The following is a 24,228-nucleotide window of genomic DNA, read 5'->3' as shown; positions in this document are numbered from 1 at the left end:
GAAAAACACTTGTAGACCAAATCCTGATAGCTGTTTGCTATTTTAATCTGCCACTTGCTGGGCAGTGTGTATCTATGGGAAACACAGGCCAGGGCTATGATGTTTGACGCATGTTCAACCTGTGTCTGCTTGCCCCGCCCCATGCCCAACCTTCCTAAGCGCCAGCCTTTTGCTAACACCATCTCTTTTCCTCTTTACCGCCATCACCCTTACCCATCTTTTCTCAGTTTTAGCTCTCTTTGTTATGGTCCTCCTGTCTTGGTCAGCGTGTATTGCTTTCGAATGCGTCTACTTTTGCAGGGTTCTTCTCACGGAGAGGCTGGTCAACCGATAGTTCTAGCCTACGTGACATAGTGGTGAACTGGGTTGTAGAAAATAGAAACCCAGCAATTCTAACAATTTCTTTTACATATAACAAAGAATAACATTAAATAGTGTACTTTGAGTAATATATTTTGAGTAAACTACAAACATTATTGCATGACTGATTATTCATGCTGCAACACAGCGAGAGAGAGCAAGACTTTGAGCAGATAACAGGAAGGTTATTCAGAGTACTTTTAGCTACTGGTATTTAGCATTGTAGAATGTGAAATGTTGGCAGTTTTTTTCCATTTAGGAGTTAAAATAATTATATTATTTAGGAAATACACAGCAAAACTGTCGATTTAGTAATGTTAGCTATGCTAACTGCCAACATAAAAATCTTAAAAATGTCAACTATATAGGATTTTTTTATTTTTTTTTATTTTAAAGTAACTTGTGTTAGACCACACCTAATCAAATGCATCAATGACATTTCATTTTAGAAAGGTTAGAAAGACATTGGCCCCTTTACCTAAGAAAGAAAAAAAATATCCAAAATTTTTTACATCGAAAAACAACTGAAAAAAATGTCCTGCTGGCTTGAAACTTCTTGCGCACAAGAAAACCAAATTTTTGGAGGTATTTCCAAAGAGGACATTTTGAAAAAGGTCCAATATTTTGGGGGACTAGCACTACCTTAGCCATGCTCATGGGTAGAGAGCAGCTATTCGCCAACTACTACATTATACTGTTAGAAATTCACCAATTGTACTTTTTTTTACACAGAATAATCAAAATGAACAAAAATATAGGCATCCTAATTTATTGAGACGGTAATATTATACAGTAGGAACCTAGTCGGATGACTGTGTGTAGTTTACAGATTGACAGCCTCTCCGTGCCAGAACCCACCCCCTCCTGTATTTTCGTAGATGTCACAATTACTTAATGGTGCCTGCTACAGTGGGATAGGAATGTACTGGACTTGTAAATACAGAGGCACTGTGTTTGTATTACCGGCTGACGAGAGATATGTATTCGAATGAGGCGACAAGTGTAACGTCGGACTTCTCCTCAGCTGAGTACTGTGAATTCCAACTTGGACTCATTATTGTGAATAATAACGTATTTATTTATCAGACAGGAGAGGAATTGGGTCTTCAGAGATTTCTTAACAAGAACTGACATCTCAGGTCGTAGAGAATAGGACACACAGATATATGCTAACATGAAGAGAGCAAAACAACAGCTTTCTATTGTAGCCTCACACGGTGGAAATCCTGACTGACTTTAATTTGTAGCAAAGTAGATGTAGAAAAGCGTGGGTGTTATTTGTGCAGCAACCCGACTTGGAGCAGCGGCTTGTTATAATGGTTATGTTTTTTTTAATTTGTTTGTTTTTTTTAAAAAGAAAGAAAAAAAAAGGAGGAAGTCTGTTCCAAAATCCAAGATCCACCTGCTGAAACACAATCATAACGATGGAGGCACGTTCTAATCTGTCGCTTGAAAATGCCACCTAAAAAAAAAAAAAAAAAAAAAACATGGGAAACATGGGTTCAGATTTGTGTTTTTGTTTCAGTGTGGATAAAACAGCGTTTTGGATATGAGGCTTTGTTGCTTGGTTTGCGTGTCCAGGCGATTGGGAACCAAACTGCCAAGTTTTCATCTTTTAAACCCCCTTTGAGTGAAATAAAAAAAGGCATAGTTCAAAGAAATGAGTCGTCTCTCATTTACTTGAGAAATACATTCTTTTTATTTTTTAGTGTGAAAAGGAAGATTTACAGTTGATGTGACAGAAACACTAATATTCTAAGTAGTCGCTTTAAGTTGCATTAGAACGTAAAAGAAGAGAAATTTGTCTTATGTGGGAGCTGGGATAGTAATGTGCAGCTTGTTCCAAGTTTTAGCTTGGCTTCAAACAAATTTCCAAACTGATCATTTGGTGCTTTTTTTCCCCCTCACTTCCTGTAAAAATCCATTTTTTTTTTAAAGACAAATTTGCAGTGACATCACACAAAGCATTCAGAGCTGTCAGAAATAAACTTACACACGTAGAGCAATTCCCCTTTGTTAACTACGACATGGGTAACAGTTCTTCAGGATTGATTCCATAAAACATAGATGCTCAAAATACACGGCACAAAAAGCTAAAAACACTCCATATTATAGATTTAGTTCGTAGTCATCTTGTATCTTACCCCAGAAATATAGTCACTCTGGTTCTGATGCTGCAGCAAAACAAGGCGAACCTTCTTGGCGTTAGACAAGTGGTGATTGTGGAATCAGCCGATGGGATTTCAACCATCGTGTTTTTAGATCTAGCACTAGAGTTTTGCAGACCGGGAACTTCAGTGTGGACAATTCACAGTTTTAAAGCTTCAGACAACTCAACCAGACTGCATATCCCCTGTATCATGAAGGAACCGGTAAAACGGCTCAATTAGCTTGTGAGAAGCTCCTAAAACCATTGATTGCATTGTATTGTCGTCATTTAATGATTAAAATCAGACTAAACTCTTAAAAAAAAAAAAAAAGAAAACGAAGAAAATGTTGCACTGCCTAACTGGGTTTAATACTTTATGCCCAGGTAAAAGGGATCCTACAAAGTTAGTTCAAGTTGACGATGACTATGGAAAACTAGAGTATGAAGATAAGTGTACATCCAGACTTTATTACCTGTCCCATTGTCTAAATGATCCATCCAAACATTTTCAAATCATCTATTATTATTATTATTATTGGCCCTATTTCCTGTTCATGCCGTGATTATTTTATCTGCAGCTGAAAATATTTATCTGACTGAGCAGTTACTGCTTTCTGTAGTGCTTTCAGGCAACAACAACGTTTCCCCACTCTTTATTACCTGGCTTTCCATATCTCTGAGGTGTCACCGAACACAACAGCAAACCTCCGGAAGCTTTCTAAATCCAGGCAAAAGTTAGAAATATTCATTTCTAAAACTGGGTCAATTTGCCATTTTGTCGGCTTCCATCCTTCCTACTTCCTTTTCATACACACACATTACTTTGTATCGCTTCGTTTTTCCTTTTAGTTCGTTATTTTCATTAACGACCTAGATAAATAGTTGTAAAAAAACGCTCATACCTCATGTTTAATTTATTTCCTTTGACATAATTTTCTGGAACCTTAGAATTTGACCTTGCTTGCGTTTATTTTAGCTCCTGATCTTAGTCTGGGCCAACTGACTGAGCGACTCAAGCTCTAAGCAACTTCCTGTTCTTTTTACCATTTAGCCACATATTTTACCACTGACTAGGAGAAAGCAGAAAATAAATTAAAAGGTCATTGGTTGTCCAAAGTGGGCATTAAACATTCTGAAGGTCCGTTTTGGGACTGAAAAAAGTCACGGTGTTATAACTTGAGAAAAAGAGGAACACGGAGCGACGCTGAGCGCTGCCGGCCAGCTGGCTGAAACAATGCAACATTTCCCCTCGCTTACAAGAAAGACAAGTCAAGTTTTTTTTTAAATCTGTTTGGCTTTGCAAGACAGTCGTTGCAAGGAAACTAAAACCGCGCCACCACTTCATTTATTTATTAATTAATGGAACCTTTTTGGGGGCAGACCACCAGCGAGCCCGACAAATTAACTAGAATATATCAGCTTTGTTGTATTTGTTTTAGTCTCTAAAGAGCAGGAAGGATCCTATTAAAAAGGTACTAACTGCTAGATCCTATTAGGTATTTTGGCTTTGAAATCTTTGCTTAAATCCCGTGAAAACGGAGCGTTTTCATGTATACCTGTGTAAAGCATTTAAATAGAGAGCCGGCTAGTCTTCATGATACAGATTTCTGGTGCGTCCACGGTCATTCCGACTTTCAGGGCGCCAAACAAACAGGCCCGTCCCCTTCTCCTCCGCTAAGCTTATCCCAGTTCCTTACATATGCATCGTTTGTGACAATCGTATGGTCCTCCGTACAAACCTTTTTCAGTAGAGAGACATTTCTAAAATACATCCTGGACCTCCGGACGCACACCCAAAGCAAGTCAAACACAAAAAGCACGCAGCACCCTCCAAAGCAAAGGCGGAGCACCGGGCGTCCTCCCTGACGTTCAGGGCGTGGCGGTAACCGACAGGTAACATAATCCACAGCCGCTCCTGTGCGAGTGTTGGTGTTCGGTCAGTTTAACGATCAGCTCAAAGTGTTTTTAGTGTTTCCAGCTGAAAACAGCTTCGTGGGGAACTTGTGTGTGTTGCGTGTGCGCTCAATCATGATGGAAGGAGAATTTGCCGACATACAGATTTTTAGAGAGAGTGAAGGTACGGCGAGCGCGGTCAGGCGTTGAGCAGCTCGTCCGCGGAGCGTCCGATGGCGTCGGGGTTGGAAAGCGGGTCGAGGTCTGCGAACAGGTTGAACCACGCGGACATGTCTTTGGATCCTGCAGGCGCGGCTGTGGGAAACATCAGAAAAAAGGCTGGGTTGGTTAAAAAAAAAAGAAGGGGAAGGCTAAGGGACGTTGTTCTGAAGCCGAGCACGTACCGCTCGCTGCGGGCGGCTGAGACCGAGGAGCCGCCTGGGTCGGCAGCTGAAGGGGCGGAGCTTGGAACATGGGTGGGGTCACCCAGCCTGCAGGGGGAAACAAGATGGACAACATTGGGTCACTCTAATGTGCTTTATGTGTTAGAGCAGGGGCAGTGGCGGTTCTAGACCAAATTTACCAGGGGGGCCAAGGTGGGGCCAGTGTTTTTTCACAGGGGCACAGAACAAAAAAAAATTAAAAACAATAAAATGGCAATATTTAACTGTGTAATAATATTAAGTGAGCCACTTGTGGCTCTGGAACTGCAGGTTTCAGACCCCTGATCTAGCAGTTGAAAACTTTGCCCCCTGCTCAATACGGCTAAAGCTAAACTAAAACATCTTAAGTTTTAGATTCTTTTTAGAGTAAAGCTGTATAGGTAACAAATAATATTGGTCAAAGTGACCAATCAGTTATGGTTTCTTTGCCATTGCAAATAATTATCAGAAGTTTATTTAACATCATGCTTTTAGTACAGGGGCCAGGGCCATTTCTACAGGGGCATGGGCCCCTGTTGGCCCCTGTCTAGAACCGCCCCTGAGCAGGGGTGTCCAAACTTTTTGGCTTGAGGGCCTACATTATCGAGTCAGAAACACTCAAGGGCCAAAAAATGAATAAACAGAAAAAATAAAGAAATTTAAAAATTGTGATTTTTTTTTTAACCAGCTATACAAAATTCGATCATTTAAATTAAACAAATTAGTCAGATTTTCTGCAGTAAAGGGACGTGTAAATCATTGTAGATCCAAAGCTAAAAACAAGTTTGCTCATTTGTTTATTAAAAGACGGTCAGCCAGTTTGCAAACGTTTTAGGCTCAGTTGAAAACTAACAGCATTCTTTTTGGTCCAGCCATTTAACAATAGGACTTGGGTCAGTATTCCTTCTGAAAAGACTTGCTTGCATTTGAGTTAAAGATCTCAGAGAGATTTAGTCACATTTACTAAGAAATTAAAGAAAATGTAAGAAGTCTGGTTATTAATAGATGAATACCTTGGGTTGGGAAACTTTTCCCTAATTAAAAATAAAGTTTCCATCTTCATCAGCCATCTGTGCAGATCTTTAATCAAATGCAGTTGAGGGCCAAACAACATCAGTCCAGGGGCCGCAAATGGGCCCCCGGGCCGCACTTTGGACACGCCTGTGTTAAAGCGACGCAAAGTTGAGCATAGATGAAGTGGATGGGGTGGTTATCCATATTAGAAATAAAACTCTGAAAAGTGCGGCATGCATCCAGCCCAGTTTCCCTGTGACAGCTCTAAAGAAATCAGGTGAGACCAAAAGGATTTCATTGGAGGATGCCCTCTGTGTGGCGTGGCTGACCTGAGGAGCTCAGGCTGTGATCCAGCAGCTGAGACGGCAGGAAGCCTGTGGGGCTGGGCGGGTTGGAGGCGGGACGGGCCGCACCGCCGGCGCCGGCAGCAGGAACGCTGGGTGGGTCGAACGTCCCGAAGGCATCCTGCCACTCTCTGCTGAACTCCTCGCCGGCCCCTGGACCCGGGCTGAGGAGGTCCTTCAGGAAGGCCATGTCGCTCCGCTCCCCTTCTTCCTCCAGTCTCAGGCCTGGCAGACCCTCACCTGAACAGACGGGACGAGAGGAGGATGACTCTCTGAACGTAGATGAGAACCTCAGCAGAGATCAGGTTTGGCAGTGAAAAGAGGAAAACCAGGAACCGTCGTTCTTTTCCCCCCGCGGCAGAGTGAGCTCAGGCAGGAAGAGGAGAGGAAGCGCCGCCGCTGGAGGTTAGAAATCAGAGTGAAAGGGCGGAGAAGACGACCGGTTTACCCGAGGCAGGCTGCGGTGGGAGGCCCGACTCGAAGCTCCCAAAGCTACAGCTCTCCTGCTGGTCGTCGGCCCGGGAGGGAGGCGGGACCAGGGGCCGGAGGGGGACATTTGGGGGCGGCATGTCGCAGGCCATGAGCAGCAGGTCGTCGCCGGAGCCTGCAGAGAGCGCTGCTGCAACGGTGGGAGCAGTGGTTTTGGTGTACTGAGGTCAGAGGCTCACTGTAAAAGCTCGTGTCCAGAGCTGCTGGCTGAGGAACGCAGATACACACGCAGACATTTACTCACCGCGGTCGCCGGCCACGCCCCGCCCGTCGCTGCTGAGCTTAAGGCCTGCGAAGGCAAACAGAAGCGTCACTCACAGGCCGGACCCCCCGACTCTGAATCAGACCAGACACCACGTCCCTTCTGAATCTCTCTAAGGCAGGGGTGTCAAACTCATTTTGGTTTAGGGGCCGCATTCAGCTTAATCTGATTTCAAGAGGGCCACACGACTAAACTCATTGCAAGATTAAATAGAACTAATAAAAGTGGACTTGTTGATTTTTATTTTAAATGAATTTCACTTTTACACAATATATTATGAATAATCTCAGCGTTTTTAAGAAAAGTATGTGCAATTTCAACAACACTTTTACCCAGCTAAACATTTACTGATCACAGTGATTGTACGATGTTGAAAAACATTTATTTACATTTTTTTGGAACTTAAAAACACTGTCCTGCATGAAATAAATAAATAAATCAAACAGATAAAAATTAAGAAATGTTTTAAAATCAATTTTCCACATCTGAAGCTCAGCGCTACCATCTGCTGATTAAAACACAGCGCCCCTTGTGGACAATATAGGAACTGCAGATTTTCAATTAAACGAAGTACATGTTTTTTTTTCAATAATTGTTTTATCATTCTCTTCCTTTTATCTACTCTTTTTTTCACCTTTTCTTTTTTTCTTCTTGTTCTTCCTTTCCTCTCCTACTTTCCCATTGCAGTGTCCATATCATTTGAGATAATCCTCGCATGAATCATAATAAAACTATTCACATTCATAAATCAAGCGGAGCACTATGGAAAAAGCAGTATTGCTCCACTGAAAGTCAAATCTGATGAGCTCTTTTTGGCATTAAGACAACAATTCTTATTGCCACATTGCCAGACAGGACACTGGAAGAAAAGAAAAAAAAAAAAGAAAAGATTTTTTTTTTTTTTTTAATAATGATAATGCATTTAGCCACCGGGCCGGAATAAATTGTTTGGCGGGCCGGAACCGGCCCGCGTGCCGTATGTTTGACACCCCTGCTGTAAGGGATTCTAACAGCTTGTTGTCCAGCGAGGTAGAGCTATGCAGCGTCTCGGCCACCGGGGGGCAGTACTGACCTGAATCAGATGCACTTTCTGCTGGCTGGTCGTCGTCCAAAGACACAAGGCTGTGATGTAAGGGGGAAAAAAAACAGCTGAAAAAACTCTGCAGCCTTTCTAATTGAAGCTGTTTTTAGAATTAAAGCCACAGCTAGATGAGGGTGCGGGGAGACGGCATCTACAAGACCGCATGACAGAGTCTGCAGCACCTTGGAAAAGTATTCATCCTCGCTAAACGTCGTCACACTGGAACCACCGACTTTAAACCGCTTTATTCTGATTTTGCAGAATAAAAACACGCGGCAGGGGAGACGTGGATGAACACTTCTGCGAGGTGCTGAGACGTTACATTTACTAAGCTGCTACAGTCCCACCTGTCCGTGTTGCTCTGCGGGGCCTTTTTGTCCTCCTCTTGTTTTGGGGAATCCGAGATTTGCTCCAGCGGGTCCCGCAGGTGCTGCGGGCAGAAAGGGAAAAACGCTGGTAGGTGACGTCTAGAGATGCGGCGTGGAAAAAAAAAAAAAAAGGAAAGCGGGCACACCTTGATCGTGGTGAACTGGTACGGTATGTGCCCCTTGAAGGCCTCGTGGATCCCCGACATGGACGTGGCGGTTTTCTCCCAGAACTGCAGCAGAGTGGTCTGACAGAGCGGGGCGGGGGAAGAGAGATGAAGAGTTGCTGAGAGCGGGCGCTGACGTCTCCGTCGGCGCTCTAGAGCTGGAGCCTACCTGGTAGGTGCAGAGGGAGTGAGACAGCATGTTGCAGCGGCTCGCCCCCAGCATGTCCACCTTCTGGCACACGTCGTTCTTCAGCTTCTCAAACTGGCCCTTTGTCCCTCTGACCTGAGCCTGGACCTGGGGGGGGGGGCGGACAAACACGAGAGGCGGTGAGGCGGCGAGGCGACGCGGGCGGAGCGCCGAAAGGCGGCAACGCTAGCCCGACTCGTCGTGCCTTGCGGAACTTCTCCAGCTGCTTGTAGGTGTCCGGGTCCAGCTCCTGAGAGACGTCCTTCATCCAAAGCAGCGCGCCCCTGTACTCGGTGCGGGCCTTCTCCATGCGGCCGACGGTCAGCAGCGTGTCGGCGATGGCGCGCCGCCGGAAGGTCTCCACTTCCTGGTACATGCGCTGCAGCGACGGGCAGAGCGCCATCCTGCAGAAACCGGCAAAAGCAAAAAACCTGCATGGTTAGAGAGCTCCCCCTCCCCCAGTAATAGACCTATCATCGTTGGCTGCTGCTGACCTCTGCCTGGCGGAGGTACACAGGGCTTTGCTGGTGGCCTCCATCATGTTGCCGGCCTTGGTGCGGTCGCGTTCGGCCTGGAAACGCAGGAACAGGCCCAGCTCGTTCTCCTCCTGGGACAGGCCTTTGGAGGGTAAAACGAACACATGGTGTGGAGCTGCAGGATCGGAAAGAAGACGTCTGATGGGACGGGTCGGCGGGACTCACGTGTGATGCGGTGCTGGTACTTCTCGATCACCTTCAGCAGCTCCGTGCACGTCAGCTGAACAGAGCGGAAGAACTGCGGAGAAGGAGCGACAGTGAGGCCCGGACGTCCGTTTTATCCGAGTCGCGCAGGGGCCGGCGTAAACGTAGCACAGCGAACTGAGCTCTGTGGTCGAAAAACTCAAACTTTCTGCAAGGCGCAGCACCTGGGATTCAGTTCTAAAGAGCAGAAACCCTGTCTCTAGATTCCTGTTGGACTACATTATGCCTAGAAGAGGAGCTGGCACAACACCAGCGGTGACTTGTAGGAATCTCCGAGGCTTTAATGAGGAGAAAACAAGATGCACATCTCCATGAACTGCACTAAAAAAAAATCTGAGGGGCAACATTTACAGCAAATAACCCACAACCGGGGTCACTGGGGGCATCGCCACCCACCTGGTGGGGCGACGGTGGCACAGAGGTTAGGGTGTTCGTCTTGCAATTGGCGGGTTGCCGGTTCGACCCCGTGCTCTGACTGTCTCTGTCGTTGTGTCCTTGGGCAAGACACTTCACCCAGATTGCCTACTGGCGGTGGTCAGAGGGCCCGGTGGCGCCGTTGTATGGCAGCCTCGCCTCTGTCAGTCTGCCCCAGGGCAGCTGTAGCTACTAACTTACCTCACCACCATCAGGGTATGAACGTGTGTGTGAATGGGTGAATGACTAAGACTGTAGTGTAAAGCGCTTTGGAGGTCTTCAAGACGAGTTAAAAGCGCTATACCATTTACCTGAAACCGCACACGAACAGCAGGCCGAGTCACTGTTTGCTTTCCAGGTGAAACGCACAAACAACACTAAGACAGTAGAAGGACGAGGCAGCTGCGACGCCTGAATTACTCATTAACTGGAGAGCAAACAGAGAGCGTCTCCCTCAGCGGCGGCTGCCCACAGGCGAAGCGAATCTACCAGACGCGCTGCCGGTACGGGAGCTAAGCGGACTGCTGCGCTCACCCCATCAATAAGTCAGTCACTCTGTGTTTGTAGGGAGCGTTACGCACCCGGAGGGACCGGAGGGTGCCGTACAGGTCCATAAATTAACAGAAGTAAAAACATTAAATAAGCAATGAAGTACAACACCTACAGTAAAACTTGAGCTGTGAGATTTGTAAGATGTCGTCAAAGGCAAATCACGTCTCCTTAAAGAAAACAGCTTTTTTTTAAAATCATTATTATTATTAAACTACGTCAAGCGGAGCAATCACAATCCTTTTAAATGTGTTTTCTCGTACAAACAGAAACCGGCCTGCACAGCGACCTTTGATTTGCCGGGACCCTCTGGACGCCCTGCAGGTTTTGGCTGATTTCTGACCCCGACGCGCGGTGCTGAGTCAGCGTGAAGCGGACATTAACGCATTAACTTCCCACTGAGAGTGCATACAAAGCTCACCGCTGTTACCTACGTCAACAACGCTGAGAATAAAAGAAAGCAAATCAAGGCTCTGCGTGAACTCGCTTTCCAGCTATATAATCCAACTTCAAGAGCGCTAATCCCAAAAAGCCCCCCGACTTAAAAAAAGACGTTTGAAATTGCACTTTTTTTAAAGTTCACAGAGCACAAAGCAAAACCCAGATTGAGATAAAATGATGCAGGGTTGATGGTTAGGAAGCCCTGGGCCTGAGGGCTTCTATGCTGAAGTAATTACAGATACAATCTGCTCTTTTAGTGCTCTGCTGATCGTTTGACACTGGGAGGCAACTGGGGGGGGGGGGGATGTCTCTGTCTTCTGACCTCAGTGTCAGCGAGGGGACAAACAAGCGGACGGATCTCTTTGCAGAGTGAACCGAAGGCTCCCAGTTTATCCTTAAATATTCAGGGACACGCACACGACCACGTCCCTCACAAAGCCACATCCGTTCTAAACGCTGCTTTTTAGTTTTTAAAAAAAGCCGGACGACGCAAACTTCACGGAGATAAGAAAATCCCTTTACTTAAATCTACCAGAGAAGCCGGTCTCCCTGGGCCAGCCCACTCCTCTTAACTCCTCTTCAAAAAGGGAAAGACGAGAAACGAAGACGGGGGGGTGGATCCTGACGCGTCCATAATCGGCTGCAGGAAGAGAGCGACCGGCCTAAATGTGCCCATCTGTACGGTCAGAGCAACAAATAATACGTTTACAACAAGGGAACCACGGCAACAACAGCTGGCTGAGGACCAGAGTTCACCCTGTTACCATTCACACCCAGATGGGTATTAACGTAGCGTTGCACCGATACCGATACCAGCATCGGCCGGGGCCCCGATACCGCGCTAAAATGGTGGTATCGGTATCGGCGAGTACCAACAAATAGGTCACAGATACAATTTTGATGTTTGTATGTCACTTGAACGCAGCCTTCTCTCTACCGACACTCACTAGTTCTACTGGATTCACTTTGTATTAGTCTTTAATAAGGTAGCAGCTTGACAAAGCCATGATAGCAATTATTTTACATCCAATTAGTATGCTGTTCTTCATATATACACACATAAATTTCAAAGTCATGGTATCGGTATGGTATCGGTATCGGCCGATACTGCACAGCCAGGTATCGGGTATCGTATCGGGGCCAAAAAATGCATCGGCGCAACACTAGTATTAAGGAAGGAACAAACGTCTCACCGGTAGAAACTCGCCGCCGTCCTGGGGAACCTTTAGGTCTAGGATCTAAAGCTCCTGTCCCCGAGGGTCGGTGTCCTGTACCTTTAAGATGGGCTAAATGAGTCTTGTGTTACTAGTCTAGAAAGAGCTTTGTGTGATCTTGGCAGTACGGTGGAGGACCTGTGATGCTGTAGTCTCGGGAACAGCGCTGGGCACCATGGACTCTTTAAAATGCCACAACACCTTAAATACCAACCTGGTGGCATCAGTCAGAACAGTACGAATGGGTCATGAGGTCATGCAAACAGAAATGGTTCATCTCGTCTTCCCGTAGAAAAACCCAAAACGTCCCAAATAAAAGAAGGCTGCGAGCTGCCAAGTGACTTCCTACCTCCAGCTTGGCATCCAGGTCAGCGTCCGACGCCACCACGTACTCGTCCTCCTTCTTGCCTGTAGCTTTGATGAGGACCTGCTTGGTCTTCCAGAACTTCTTCTGCATGCGCGCCACCACCGAGCTGTCCTCGCCCAGCAGAGCCCGGCCTCCGCTCAGCATGTCCCCGGTAAACCTGGAGCCAACAGGTGGGGGTGGGGCATTAGCTCGGTCTAAACTAGGCGCTGGCAGTTTTCATCAAACGGAGGGCATTGGCATTTAGAGGCTACGTACCCGTCCATCGTTGGATATCGGCCGTTTTCTGTTCTGGAGGAAGCCAAAAAGAGGAAAAAACAACATAGAGTCAAACAGAGAAAGAAAGTTTTTGTTGGCAGTCGGTTGAAGATTAGCACCTAGCTAAGTGGAAGCTACTACCGTGTTTTCCGGACTATAAGTCGCAGTTTTTTTTCATAGTTTGGCCGGGGGTGCGACTTATACTCTGGAGCGACTTATGTGTGAAATTATTACACATTTTTACCGGTATATCATCGCACCTGTTATTTTCACACCAAACCACAAGAGGGCGCTCTAGGCCTGTGTTGAATCAGACGTAAGCGACGTAGAAGCGGAAGTGCCGCATCTTCTACCTCCGGAGTTAACGGAGTTATTTGAAAGTGACACCGAGGATGAAGATTTCACTGGATTTTAGTTATTTGGAGTGACACGGGCGCTTTGGTTAACTTCTTCGCATGTTATTTATGCTATAGTTATCTGAATAGCTTTTAATATGTTACGGTAACATACCAGGCACGTTCTCAGTTGTGTCATGTAGCGTAAGCTAACCGTACAATTATTCAGCCTGTTGTTGCCTCCGTTCTATTTTTATTTAAAATTGCCTTTCAAGATGACATGTCTGTTCTTGATGTTGTATATTATCAAATAAATTTCCCCCAAAAATGCGACTTATACTCCAGTGTGACTTATATATGGTTTTTTCCTTCTTTATTATACATTTTATGGCTGGTGCGACTTGTACTGCGGAGCGACTTATAGTCTGGAAAATACGGTACTCACTGCTGAATGTTTCCACTGACAAACGTGGAAAATCAGTAAAGGCAGAGATAGGGTCGACCAATACATCGGCCGGACGATATTTTGGGCCGATATTTGTGTTTTTTCCCCCTGTATCGGCTTCGGCCGATACGACCCAGCAGCCTTACCTTAAGATCACACGACGCGCATGCACAGCCGCTGCCTCCCCGGCAGAGACCGGCTGGTAATGTTTGTAAAACTTAGCGGCAACACGAACGGGGGTGTTCAGCTTTTAACGTAGTTTTAACTAGCTGTACCTGCCCTTCGAGCGTCTCTCTGTCTCACTGTGAGCGGGAGAGAACGGCGATGTGTGTGCGTTTTCCTCCACCGTACCTTTCAAACGCTGACCTGAAGCCGATTGTCAATACTAGCTGGTTTAAACTCAAGTTTGGAGACTTTTGTAACATTTTGTTGGAATTGTCATTTAAAATGGAGGAAGAAAAGCAACATCCCCTTCAAAAACAACAACAACACAGCACATATTGTGTGTCGGTTAGACTGAAAATAAATGGTATCGGCACCAGTCTTAAAAAAAAAAAAACTTGGTTAAACTCTAGAGAAAATATCAAGAATATAGGTTTTCACAGCAGGGGTTGAGCAGCTGATTCTGCTTTGATGACATCACAAGAGGTAAAAGCACAAAGTAAATCCATGCCACAGAAAAAAATAATAAAATTATATATATATATATATATATATATATATATATATATATATATATATATATATATATATATATATATATATACAGAGAAATGCATGAAAGAATGCAACTGTGCACGGTGAATTAAACTGATCCGCCTTCTGTGACGTCATCAGAGACATGTATGACCAGCTGCTGCGTTGGTCAACCTGTTCTGATTAAATACCGACTGAATTTGATTTATACAACAGAATGAACCCAGACCTGATAACAAGCTGCGCTGTGCGTAACAAGCTATAAGTAAAGGGAGTTTGACCGATTTAACAGAAAGGGGAAAAAACTGCATAGCATCTTTAAAAAAGAAGACTGAACCCCCGGCTGACAGCTGTTGCCATAAACCCAGCGAGCTGAGATCAAGTTACGACCTGCCTCATCTATGGCCGGACTGAGCCGATGGACGCTGCAGGCTGCCTGGGTTGAACGAAATGGTTCCCGAAGCTGGGGGCAAACACCTGCGACCTGGGGAGGGGGGCGGGGGGCTGATGTTGGAGCAGGTGTTCCGGTTTCACTAAACGCCCCTTGGCTGACAAGATGTAAACTCCGAGGTGTCGCTCGGATATTTGTCACTTCTAAGATAAATGTCGCGATAAAGTGTCCAAATAGTTCGCGAAAAGTCGACGAAATGAGCGTCATTTGTGCCTCTCTCTCTCTCTGCTAGCAGCAACTTAGCTAGCAGTTGCGAATGTCACTTGGAGAACGCCTCAGCTGATGAACATTTAGCGAAGCGACCGAGTCGTCAGCACGCCGGGTTCTTCTCCCCGCCGCTTCTTTCCTCTCCCGGTGTTCCGCTAAAAACCGAGGGAAACCAGGGCGATCAATGACTACCTTCCTCTTGGCGTTGTCCAGCGGCGCGAGCATCTATGCGGACCAAGCTCGGCTAGCCTCCTCTCCCGATAGCCATCATCCTCTGAGTCAGAGAAACAGGATATGCGCGAGCGCTGCGGCGCCTGGCCACCAGGGTGCGCTGTTCCTCACATTACGTCGAAGATCGTCTATTGTGCTTAAAAAAAAAAGCTCCCGTGAAAAGTTCCACCTTTTGTCTGCTAAGCAAAAGTTCACCTTCATCCTTCTCTAAACGGGGTTTCTAACAAGATTTAAACCAAACGTCATGAACAACGAACTAGATACAGATTAAAAAAGGGCTAATTGTTTAATAATAGACTCTAGAGTGGCAGGTCCTTGTTGCCAAACCAGTCTGAGCAGGAAACACCAAGAAACACGAGGAAGTTGACGAGGTGAAGCATCTCCTGAAGGGAAATGGAAAATGTGTGAAATCCTTCAATTGACGTGGATTTTCCGTCGGACAATACCTTTTTATTGCTTACATGTTTTTTTTTTTCTGTGTATGCAAAAAACAACGAATCACTGTGCCTGGCAAACAATTGTGATATTCATTGAATATTTCCAAATTTTGTCATGGTACATCACCCCCACGAGACTGTATTTAAAAAGGCATTTGTTTGAAAGTAAAAAGAAAAAGGTTGCCATACATTTATATTCAGCTTAAGTGACATGACGTCCAGTGTCTCTAATTGCATTCAGATGTAACAGAGTAGATAGATTCATGGAAAACGCTCTGCGGAGGAAAGCGACGTTGGCAGCATCATGGTACGGGAATGGCATCTCTCAATAAAATCTTACTGAACTTTAGTTTGTTTCTGTTTTGCAAAAAAAAAAAAAAAAAAAAAAAAACTGGTCAAAAATGTCGGTTTTTGTTTAGATGTGCAAAGCAGCAACCGATGGATGACCATCTTGCAGTGGTAACTGCAACTAAACGTGGCTCAACAAAGCATTTACTAATGCTCTGAATCCATGCATGTCCCATTCTAAGTTTTTATTGGTAGAAAAAAAACTTCAATAAATACTGTTTTTTTTTACATGTAGATGACACTTTTACACAATTTTAGTTCTCCATTGTAAACTCTGAGTCATTATGAGAGCGATTCAAGTTGATTCAACACCTTTCCGTCGCACTGTAAGCACTCAACACAAGACACGCTTTGGGAGAGAAAATTAATTTATACTCTGCTTGGGTTACAGGGAAACGATGAAGTCATGAGACAGTCTGTGTAAAAACAACCAAGATCCAAAACAAAAAACAGGAGGTTTGTCCAGCACTGATTTTACGTGCTTCTGGTCACGTTCTGGAGGCCGGGATCACTACGCCCCTGCGTCCGTCTGAGCCGCTGAGTATCTGTACGTGTAGAGCTTGTTATCTGCACCGCCGCTCAACATCAGCTGGAAAAAAAAACAAAAAAAACACAGGCGACTATTTAGGCACTGAAATTAGGTTTTCCCCCAGTTAATGGGAGCTGTTGAGAAATCTGATGGTTTATCTTACCCCGCTCTCTGTCCAGTCCACACAAAACACTTTGTCCTCGTGAGCTGCCAGGTCGTACAATGGAGCCTTGCAGCTGAAACACAAAGTTTAGAGAGTGAGGCTCCGGTACGGTCTGAATAAATGAGACCCGCGTTTATTCCGACAAAGCCAGGAAAGCCTGCTCTAAACATTACAGGGTGGTTGTTTGGAGGGTAGGGAGGCTACAGGATGTCCTGCTCCTCGTGTCTGCAGACGTGACCTGATTTATATGGGAGCAGCATGAATGCTGAGCCTGCATCCAGGTTCATTAGTCACTGGACCTCAAATCGATCTCTTTGATGAATCTAAAGAATTTCTTGCACATGTTTGAAAATATTGGGGATTTCCTCCGATCCGCACAAGTATGCCCAAACAGCTCAAACTTTGACCATAAGAGAACACGGGACCGGGAATTTCTTTCTTCCAAAGGGCATGCCAGCAGTTGTAGCATCACTTATTCACCGATTTAGGTGAATCCATGCATTTATTTGAGCCTTTATGCATCACGTTGACCATATGTGGAGGAAACCTAGCTTAACCTTTTTTCATTCCCTACCGATGCAGTTGGATCTCAACTTAAATATATGTTTTCTTAATAATCGCTTCAAAGCTTTATCGTTTTCTACATGGTGATATTTTCCATGTACTGGAGGTTGCGAATTAAATTTGCATAAACTGAATGGAAAGAGTTTAATCTGGCATTTCGTTCAAAAGATGCATGACTGTTTGTCATGTTCAGTTGTTTTTTATGGCATTTATAAAAAAAGAAAGTCTAAAAAGGGGCATTCTGGGGCCCTAGAAGCAGAAGTGGAGTGATTTAATGATTAAAAAAAAAACAAGGAGAAAAAGGTGAAGATTTCTAAGAAATCTGTAACATGTTTTCAAGAAGTTTTATATTGTTTACAAAAAAGTTAAATTAAAATCTTTCCAGACCTTCTGGTGTCCCAGAGTTTGACCAGATTGTCCAGGGAACCAGAGACGAGCTGATGCTCATGGGACGGCGCCCACTTGACCGCGGTGACCCAGCCGGTGTGGGAGGTCAGAGACAACAGCACCAGCGCGCCGTCTGGTAGCAGAGATTACATGAGAAATTAGAAAAAAAAGGCAAGGACGTTTAAGAGCGTGTCTGTTTTTAAACAATGGGGGACATTTAAGCCCAGTGGTACCTTTGGTGCGAGGGTCCCAAAGTCTGATATGTCGGTCAGTGCTGCCCGACGCCAGCCGTCGACACAGGGGGGAGTAGGAGATGCAGTTGAACACTTTACTACCCGTCTGTAGAAAAAAAAAAGGCAGAAAACAGAATGCCTTGTGGGAAATGCTGCACAAAAACATCTCCAAAAGATATCAGAACCTCACTACAGTTAAAATTTGCCAGTAAATAGATGCAAACTATGCTGACACCAGACTGAGCTACTTCTCACTTCCTTGCACTTATCGTGAAAGTCCTCATCATAACGTCCATCTCAGCTATCAAAGTAAAATAAAAATAGAATATTTTATAAAATGACTTTCAATCAATCTTCTACATATTTTATTTGGGTCTGAAGTTGCAGACGGATGCACAGCAGACATAGGGAAAAAAGCTGTTAGAGTCACAAAAAAGGAAAAAATAAAAACTTTTTGACCCGACTCCAACACACCGTGTGCACTGCAAAAAGGGAACTCAAAGTAAGTAAAAGTTTCTTGAAATTTGTATATTTTTCCTTGATTTGAGCAGCTAAATAAAACTATTCGCCAATCATGTAAGATTTTTGCACTTAAAATAAGAACACTTCCTCTCCATCATTTTATTTCAAGTGCAGGATATCTAATTATCTTATTTTAGGGGTAAAAATACCCATTCCATTGGCAAGTAGTCTTATTTAGCTGCTCAAATTAAGGAAAAATTTACTAATTTCAAGAACATTTGACATACTTTGAGTACCCTTTTTGCAGTGTGGCGGGGCTGAAACACGGTGGTGGCAGCATCGTACTGCGGGATTCTTTTTACGATATTCCCGTTAGCATAATGACAGCGTCAATCGCAGCCATCCGAGAGTCAAACCCCAGCCTTAAAACCTTTGATATCTGTCTTTCCTTCTATCTTACTATCTTCTCTGCTTCCCATCAAGTTACTGTAAACAAATACCTAGTGAAATAATAAAAGAAGGATGGCCTAGTCAAAGTTCAGGCCTAAATCCAACAGACAAACATGCAGCTCCTGCTCTTTTTTACCAGCGTGGTCTTCACGATCCCAGCTTCCACGTCCCACACTCGGATGGTGTGATCCCAGGAAGCGCTGCAGACTTCCTCGCTGTCGCACCACAGGACGGAGGACACCGCCTCGTTGTGTCCGGACAACGTCATCAAGGGAGTCTGCGTTCGCAGGGGAAGACACGAGTCGCACTCCGTTAAAAGCCGGCGTTATCGCCTCAGCCTTTTTTAACGGCCGGTCTCTGCGCTCACCCTGGTCAGGCCGAGTTGCTGGGTCTTCTGTTTCTTCCTGGGCCTGTCGGCGGGCTCCTCCACCTCGTCCGCCTCCTCTGTGGGCACTGGAAGCACGACGAGACATGCAAGTGTCAAGCTGATGATCAACTTTAGCATAAACCTTAGAATTTTTTGCTACCAATAGGGTCCTGGTCACATTTATCCAGCCTTTGTGTTTTCATGCTCACTTTTTTCATGTCACAACCATAAACTTGACTGGATTGCATGGGGCAGACCCAGACATAGTCAAAATTGTACAGAAAGTTGCCGTTGTGAAATTATTTACATATAAAAATATAAAAGGTGTGGTCACTCCCCCAACGAGGCACATCTTTCCCACTTTGTTAATTAGAAAAGTGTGGATTTAAAATCCTCTTAACAGATATTCATTCCAGTTTAAATCCTATGAAATGGTCCGAAGTGATGTACACGGGCCTATGTCTGTTTGTTCCTTTTTGACACAATAAATTCTATTTCCACACAGAGAGAAGCAGCAGGATTGCAACTTTTAAACCAGAACTGCAATGAAAGGATCTAAACCCAATGTTTCAGTCTGATTTCACCGTGTTAATTCCATTGCTGACATCACGTCCCCTGGACTGGTGTAACAATCTATAAGAAAGTTTTGTGAGGCCTATTTAGTTGACTCAGTTGTTATAAACCACCAAAAATAAATCTTTATGCCGTTCTTTAGTAACTTCAACGTGTAGAACATACACAGAGTTTATGGCTCCTTCCATCATCCTGCACCTACCTGCTGACCAGATCTTCAACATTTTGTCCCAGGAGCCGCTGCAGAACTAAAAGGGATGGACAAAAATATTTGGTGCCTTCAATAAAAGCTGATGAATTCATTATTTTTATTCATTATTTTTATTATATATATATATATATTTTGTCTTAAGTATTTACCTTAGAGCCTGTGGGGTCTGTGGAAATGGCGTCAACGCTCCCTGTGTGTCCCCGACAACAGTGCCTGGCTTTCAACTTGTTCCTCTCAGAGTTCCACTCCCACAGCAGAACGGTCTGGTCCAAAGAGGCCGTCAGCAGCAGAGACGTCAGGCCGTCTAAGCACAAAACACATGTTGAGGTAAAACTCGGATTAGCATTTACAATCAGGGGTGTCAGGTTCTGGCCGGCTCGCCTCTTTTGACCCAGGCAACGTCCTTCACAACATCCGAGTGTCCCGCCACCGTCATCACTGCCTTGCCCTCCAAAGACCATATCCTGGCTGTCTTGTCATAAGAACCCGTTAGGATCCTGGAAAAGAGGAAAAAGCTGCAATATTGGAATTTAAACACAACAAAATATGTTTTCCAAACCAAAAGCAGGGATGCTTCCCCCTGGGTGCGTTAGTCGTCATCTTACCACTCGCTGTCTGCCTCCACGGAGCTGATCCAGTCATCGTGCATCATACACTCCTCCGGCTCCGGCGCAGTGATCCGCTGCACGTACTCTATCTCTACTACGTCTTCCTGAAACGAAGCCAGAAACACTCACGGCTAAGATCCCCAGCTTAACTTGCTTTCTTTACAGTTACGTGGCAGGAGACAGAGTTAAGAAAAAGAAAACACAGTTCGTACCGTCGATATTCCCTCCGTCTCCATGTGAGTGGCCAGCGGTGTCCGCAGGAACTGACCCCTGACCAGGAAGTCAAACTCCACTCTACTGTGAGATGCTGTAAAAACAAGAATTAATCTGGAATTAATGAATTACCTGCAGTGTTATTTTGTATTGGTATTTTTAATTCACAGCTCTCTCACTTTTTACTTGTAACAGGGGTGTTGTGAGTGTGTCAGCAGGACATCGCTAATAGCAACTCAAAACCTTTAGCGGGATCCTGTAAAAGCGCATCCTATCCTGTAAAAGCGCATCCTATTTTCTTCCCTTGCAGGGCTGGGTTACTTATTGGACACTCAGAATATCAATTTTCATAGGGTGGTAAAATTTCAAACTCTATATCGATACCCAGGAAAATATTCAATACTCAATACCATTTTCGACATCACGGGAACAAAAAATGACCAACAATTAAAAGCATAAAAAAAAATACTTAAACATGAAAAACTCACGTATTTCAATCTCAACATGGAACATGGTTCCTCAGCAGAAATACAGATGCTAGTTAAATAATTGTGCAAATAAATGCTAAATAAATAACCCAAATTAACACATGGCTAGTAGCATGCTAGCTAGCATGCTGCTAGGATTGCTAGCTAGCTAGCCACAGCATTAATGCGGATCACGCTAACATCTAATATATTGAATAAACTTATGAATGGGAACTTTGATTGGATAACCAATCGGAATTCATCGTGAAGGCCAAGGTGTTGGTCCTTGAGATGTTTGGCCAAGTTTGTTGTGCTGCCTGACTTCGTTGCCACCACTTTAAAGCACCGTTTGTCAAGATCTTTGGGTTTCCCTTCTTCGTTTGCCTCGTATGTAAAATATATAGTATCGATAACATGCCAAATTAGCATTGTACCTGGATACAGCGTTTGGGTATTGAAACTTTTCAGAGTATCGATATTTTCGAAAACCCTATTTCATAGTCATGCAAAAAAGTAACTAAAAATCTGATGAGAAAAATAAAGTTATGAAAGCACAAAATATCCACAAACTTGGGAACCAAATACCTGATGTTTTATACATAGCAACATGAGATCCTGCAAAAAAAAATTGACATAGGTTTTATGACAAAGTAATGTAGGATCTCAATTACGTAACTTGACTTGCCACTAACTAACTCCCAACACTTTAGCAAGAGCTCACAAAACTTTCGAGAGCTGTTTAAAAAAATTAACTCGGAATCTACAAAAAACCTTTGCAGGACTTTGCGCGAGGAAATTCGGGATCTCACAAACTGTGAATTGTCATCTCATAAAACTTAGAAGGATCTCCCAGAAGGGAAGTCGCAATCTTGCAGGACCTTGTCAAAGTAACTCTCGGAAAACCTTTGCATGATCTTACAACAAAACTTCCTGGGATTGTGAGATCCTACATAGGATCTCACAATCCCAGGAAGTTTTTGCGAAATGTTCTTCAGAACCTCGCAGGTAACAAGGTAACTGGGATCTTGTAACAGTAACTCATGGTTAGGCACGATAACAAATTTTGCTGGCTGCTAAATTGTTCAAGAAATTATTGGGAAAAGCGATAATGTCGGCCTCTGGAGACCATTTGCACCTGATATAATGATAAAGGCACAATAACGTCATCTTTTGTGATGTTGTACAGCGGAGAAATCGCCAGGCAATTCGCAATGGGTGCCAAATGTTTGCAAAATAAAGGGCAGCATCTCTTTAGAGATGGAGCGAACTACAGTGACTGTAAGTGCGCACAAATTTGCAATGCCCTTTTTATAATTGGTTAGGCAATTAAACTCTCCAGTGATTGTGGATTGTCAACAAGACGGTGACACCCCACTGGTTGTAGTTTTTGTTTTTTTTTCCCAGTTGGGAAAAACTGCATCGAGCGATTGTGTTTAAGGAGCAGCTGCAAGTTTGGTGTAATCCCGCGTTTTGTTTCCACCGCTTTGGAACAAATGCGACGTACCGGCTCATTCAGGTTAAGTGTTTCACCGCGGTCCTGTGGTATAAATCCAAAGTGCTCCCACGCTGCTGCGGTTGCGTTCAGTTTTGACACCAATTCCATTTTCTTCTCAAACTAGCGTTTCTCTGGCTCTCATGCTAAACGTTGAGCATGTGCCTACCTGACAAGATTTAACCTCTCCCACACTGAGGAAACGAGAAACTTTTTGTCATCAAGTCTCAGATGAGAGAGGGGGGGGGGGGGGATAAAAGCATACACATGCAAACGATCAAGCTTATTTTAATGAATCATGTGATTAAAATTTATTGCGCGATTAACTGATTTACTGTTTATCCAGAGAGGCCACAATTTGCACACGCAAATTATCGAGCCCATTTGAATGTCTCTCTCGATTTTTTTTTTTTTTCTATCGTGCGATTGTTTTATTGCGACGGGCTTAGTCATGATCTCGTTGAACCGTTGCAGGATTGTGATAAACGCAACTAGAGATCCCGCAAAAAATAAATAAATTCTTGCGAAAAACCAACATGGGTTCTCCCAAATGTACCCACATCCATGAATACACTGCAAAAACAGAACTTAAAATAAGTAAAATGTTCTTAAAATATGTGTATTTGTCCTTGATTTGAGCAGGTAAAAATAAGATGATTTGCCAATGGAACAAGATTTTTTACCTTACAATAGGAACAATTCATCTCCATCATCTTATTTCAAGTGCAGGATGTCTAATTATCTTGTATTAGGGGTCAACATACTCATTCCATTGGCAAATAATCTTATTTACCTGCTCAAATCAAGGACAAACACACTAACTTTAAGAACATTTTACTTATTTTAAGATCTGTTTTTGCAGTGCAAAACAAGTATACTGGATGTATTTACTAGAATGGAACTAACATTCTTTATTTTATCAGACATCATGCCATGTCTGTTGTTTAATAACGCGCATGTTTGTGGTGGCATGAAGGCATCATTCTTCTACACCATTAATTGCTGCAAAAGAGCAAGATATTGGATTCCTGGCAGCAGCAGCAGGATGTGAAGGGGCTGTGAGCTGACCATGCTTGGCCTCCAGCAGCTTGTTGATGATGTTGCCGAGGTCCTGGACTTCAGAGGCGGCAGGGACGGAGAAGGGGACGTCGTCCACGACATACCTACACACCCAGGGAGACAGAGAGATGATCAGCCCGTTTCAGTGGCCAATCCAATCAAAAGACACGAGCTAAGATCTTCATAGTCCTCTGTAGCTTGAGATGATGTGTAAATGATGACAGCAGCTCATCCTAGCTTCCCGGTTTTTGTATTTAGCTTACGTAAAAGCTAAACAACGGATGCCATGTACTCGAGCGGTAAATTAACAGTAGTTATCTATAAACTGACAGTTTAGCTCCACCGACTAGCTGCTGAGTTAGCCGGGGCGCTCTCACTGCGCCTCGCCGTTTCCAGCCTCACCTTTGGTCTTCCGTGAAGAACCTCGCCTGTAACTGTGACATTCTTCTTCGTTCTTTTTAAATTAAAAGCACCGGGAAAATCAGCAAACCACACGACCAGTCGGCTCCACTTCAAAACACATCCAGCTCCCGTGCAAGAAAACCATGTGGCGTGTGTGTGTGTCGGTGTAGGAAGCCTCCGCAGTC

At 44.3% G+C, this 24,228-nt stretch overlaps 2 protein-coding genes across 2 annotated transcripts; both read right to left on the bottom strand.

The window, feature by feature from the left end:
* Positions 1–3,644: 3,644 nt before the first annotated feature.
* Positions 3,645–12,767, bottom strand: ical1 (islet cell autoantigen 1-like). The gene is made up of 14 exons (XM_036128222.1): positions 12,714–12,767; positions 12,441–12,615; positions 9,435–9,507; positions 9,228–9,351; positions 8,939–9,137; positions 8,716–8,841; positions 8,529–8,627; positions 8,362–8,444; positions 8,006–8,055; positions 6,916–6,960; positions 6,631–6,801; positions 6,168–6,422; positions 4,807–4,893; positions 3,645–4,717 (listed from the first exon to the last, which is right to left on the bottom strand). Exons 1-14 carry the CDS (start codon positions 12,719–12,721, stop codon positions 4,602–4,604), a joined length of 1,611 nt encoding a protein of 536 aa, XP_035984115.1. The 5' UTR covers positions 12,722–12,767; the 3' UTR covers positions 3,645–4,601.
* A 3,446-nt stretch (positions 12,768–16,213) lies between these two features.
* wdr12 (WD repeat domain 12) lies at positions 16,214–24,219 on the bottom strand. The gene is made up of 13 exons (XM_012849579.3): positions 24,044–24,219; positions 23,651–23,745; positions 20,623–20,717; positions 20,408–20,514; positions 20,184–20,299; positions 19,952–20,106; positions 19,794–19,839; positions 19,019–19,104; positions 18,788–18,928; positions 17,740–17,845; positions 17,507–17,639; positions 16,556–16,628; positions 16,214–16,452 (listed from the first exon to the last, which is right to left on the bottom strand). The coding sequence occupies exons 1-13, from the start codon at positions 24,082–24,084 to the stop codon at positions 16,375–16,377; spliced, it is 1,272 nt and encodes a 423-aa protein (XP_012705033.2). The 5' UTR covers positions 24,085–24,219; the 3' UTR covers positions 16,214–16,374.
* Positions 24,220–24,228: the final 9 nt, after the last annotated feature.

Source organism: Fundulus heteroclitus, chromosome 24 (assembly GCF_011125445.2).
Source record: "Fundulus heteroclitus isolate FHET01 chromosome 24, MU-UCD_Fhet_4.1, whole genome shotgun sequence".
NCBI classification, from domain to species: domain Eukaryota; kingdom Metazoa; phylum Chordata; class Actinopteri; order Cyprinodontiformes; family Fundulidae; genus Fundulus; species Fundulus heteroclitus.
The sequence above is the reverse complement of the archived record's forward strand: the minus strand, read 5'-3'. Positions and strand labels throughout refer to the sequence as shown.

Excerpts from the sequence above, each read along its gene's own strand:
- ical1 (XM_036128222.1), bottom strand. Across the intron at positions 8,842-8,938 it reads AGCTGGAGAAGTTCCGCAAG|GTCCAGGCTCAGGTCAGAGG; the intron begins GCACGACGAGTC and ends CCCCCCCCCCAG. Across the intron at positions 4,718-4,806 it reads TCAGCCGCCCGCAGCGAGCG|CCGCGCCTGCAGGATCCAAA; the intron begins GTACGTGCTCGG and ends TGTTTCCCACAG.
- wdr12 (XM_012849579.3), bottom strand. The coding sequence starts at position 24,084 with ATGTCACAGTTACAGGCGAGGTTCTTCACGGAAGACCAAAG. Across the intron at positions 17,640-17,739 it reads TTGGGACCCTCGCACCAAAG|ACGGCGCGCTGGTGCTGTTG; the intron begins GTACCACTGGGC and ends CTCTGCTACCAG. Across the intron at positions 16,453-16,555 it reads TGGACTGGACAGAGAGCGGG|CTGATGTTGAGCGGCGGTGC; the intron begins GTAAGATAAACC and ends TTTTTTTTCCAG.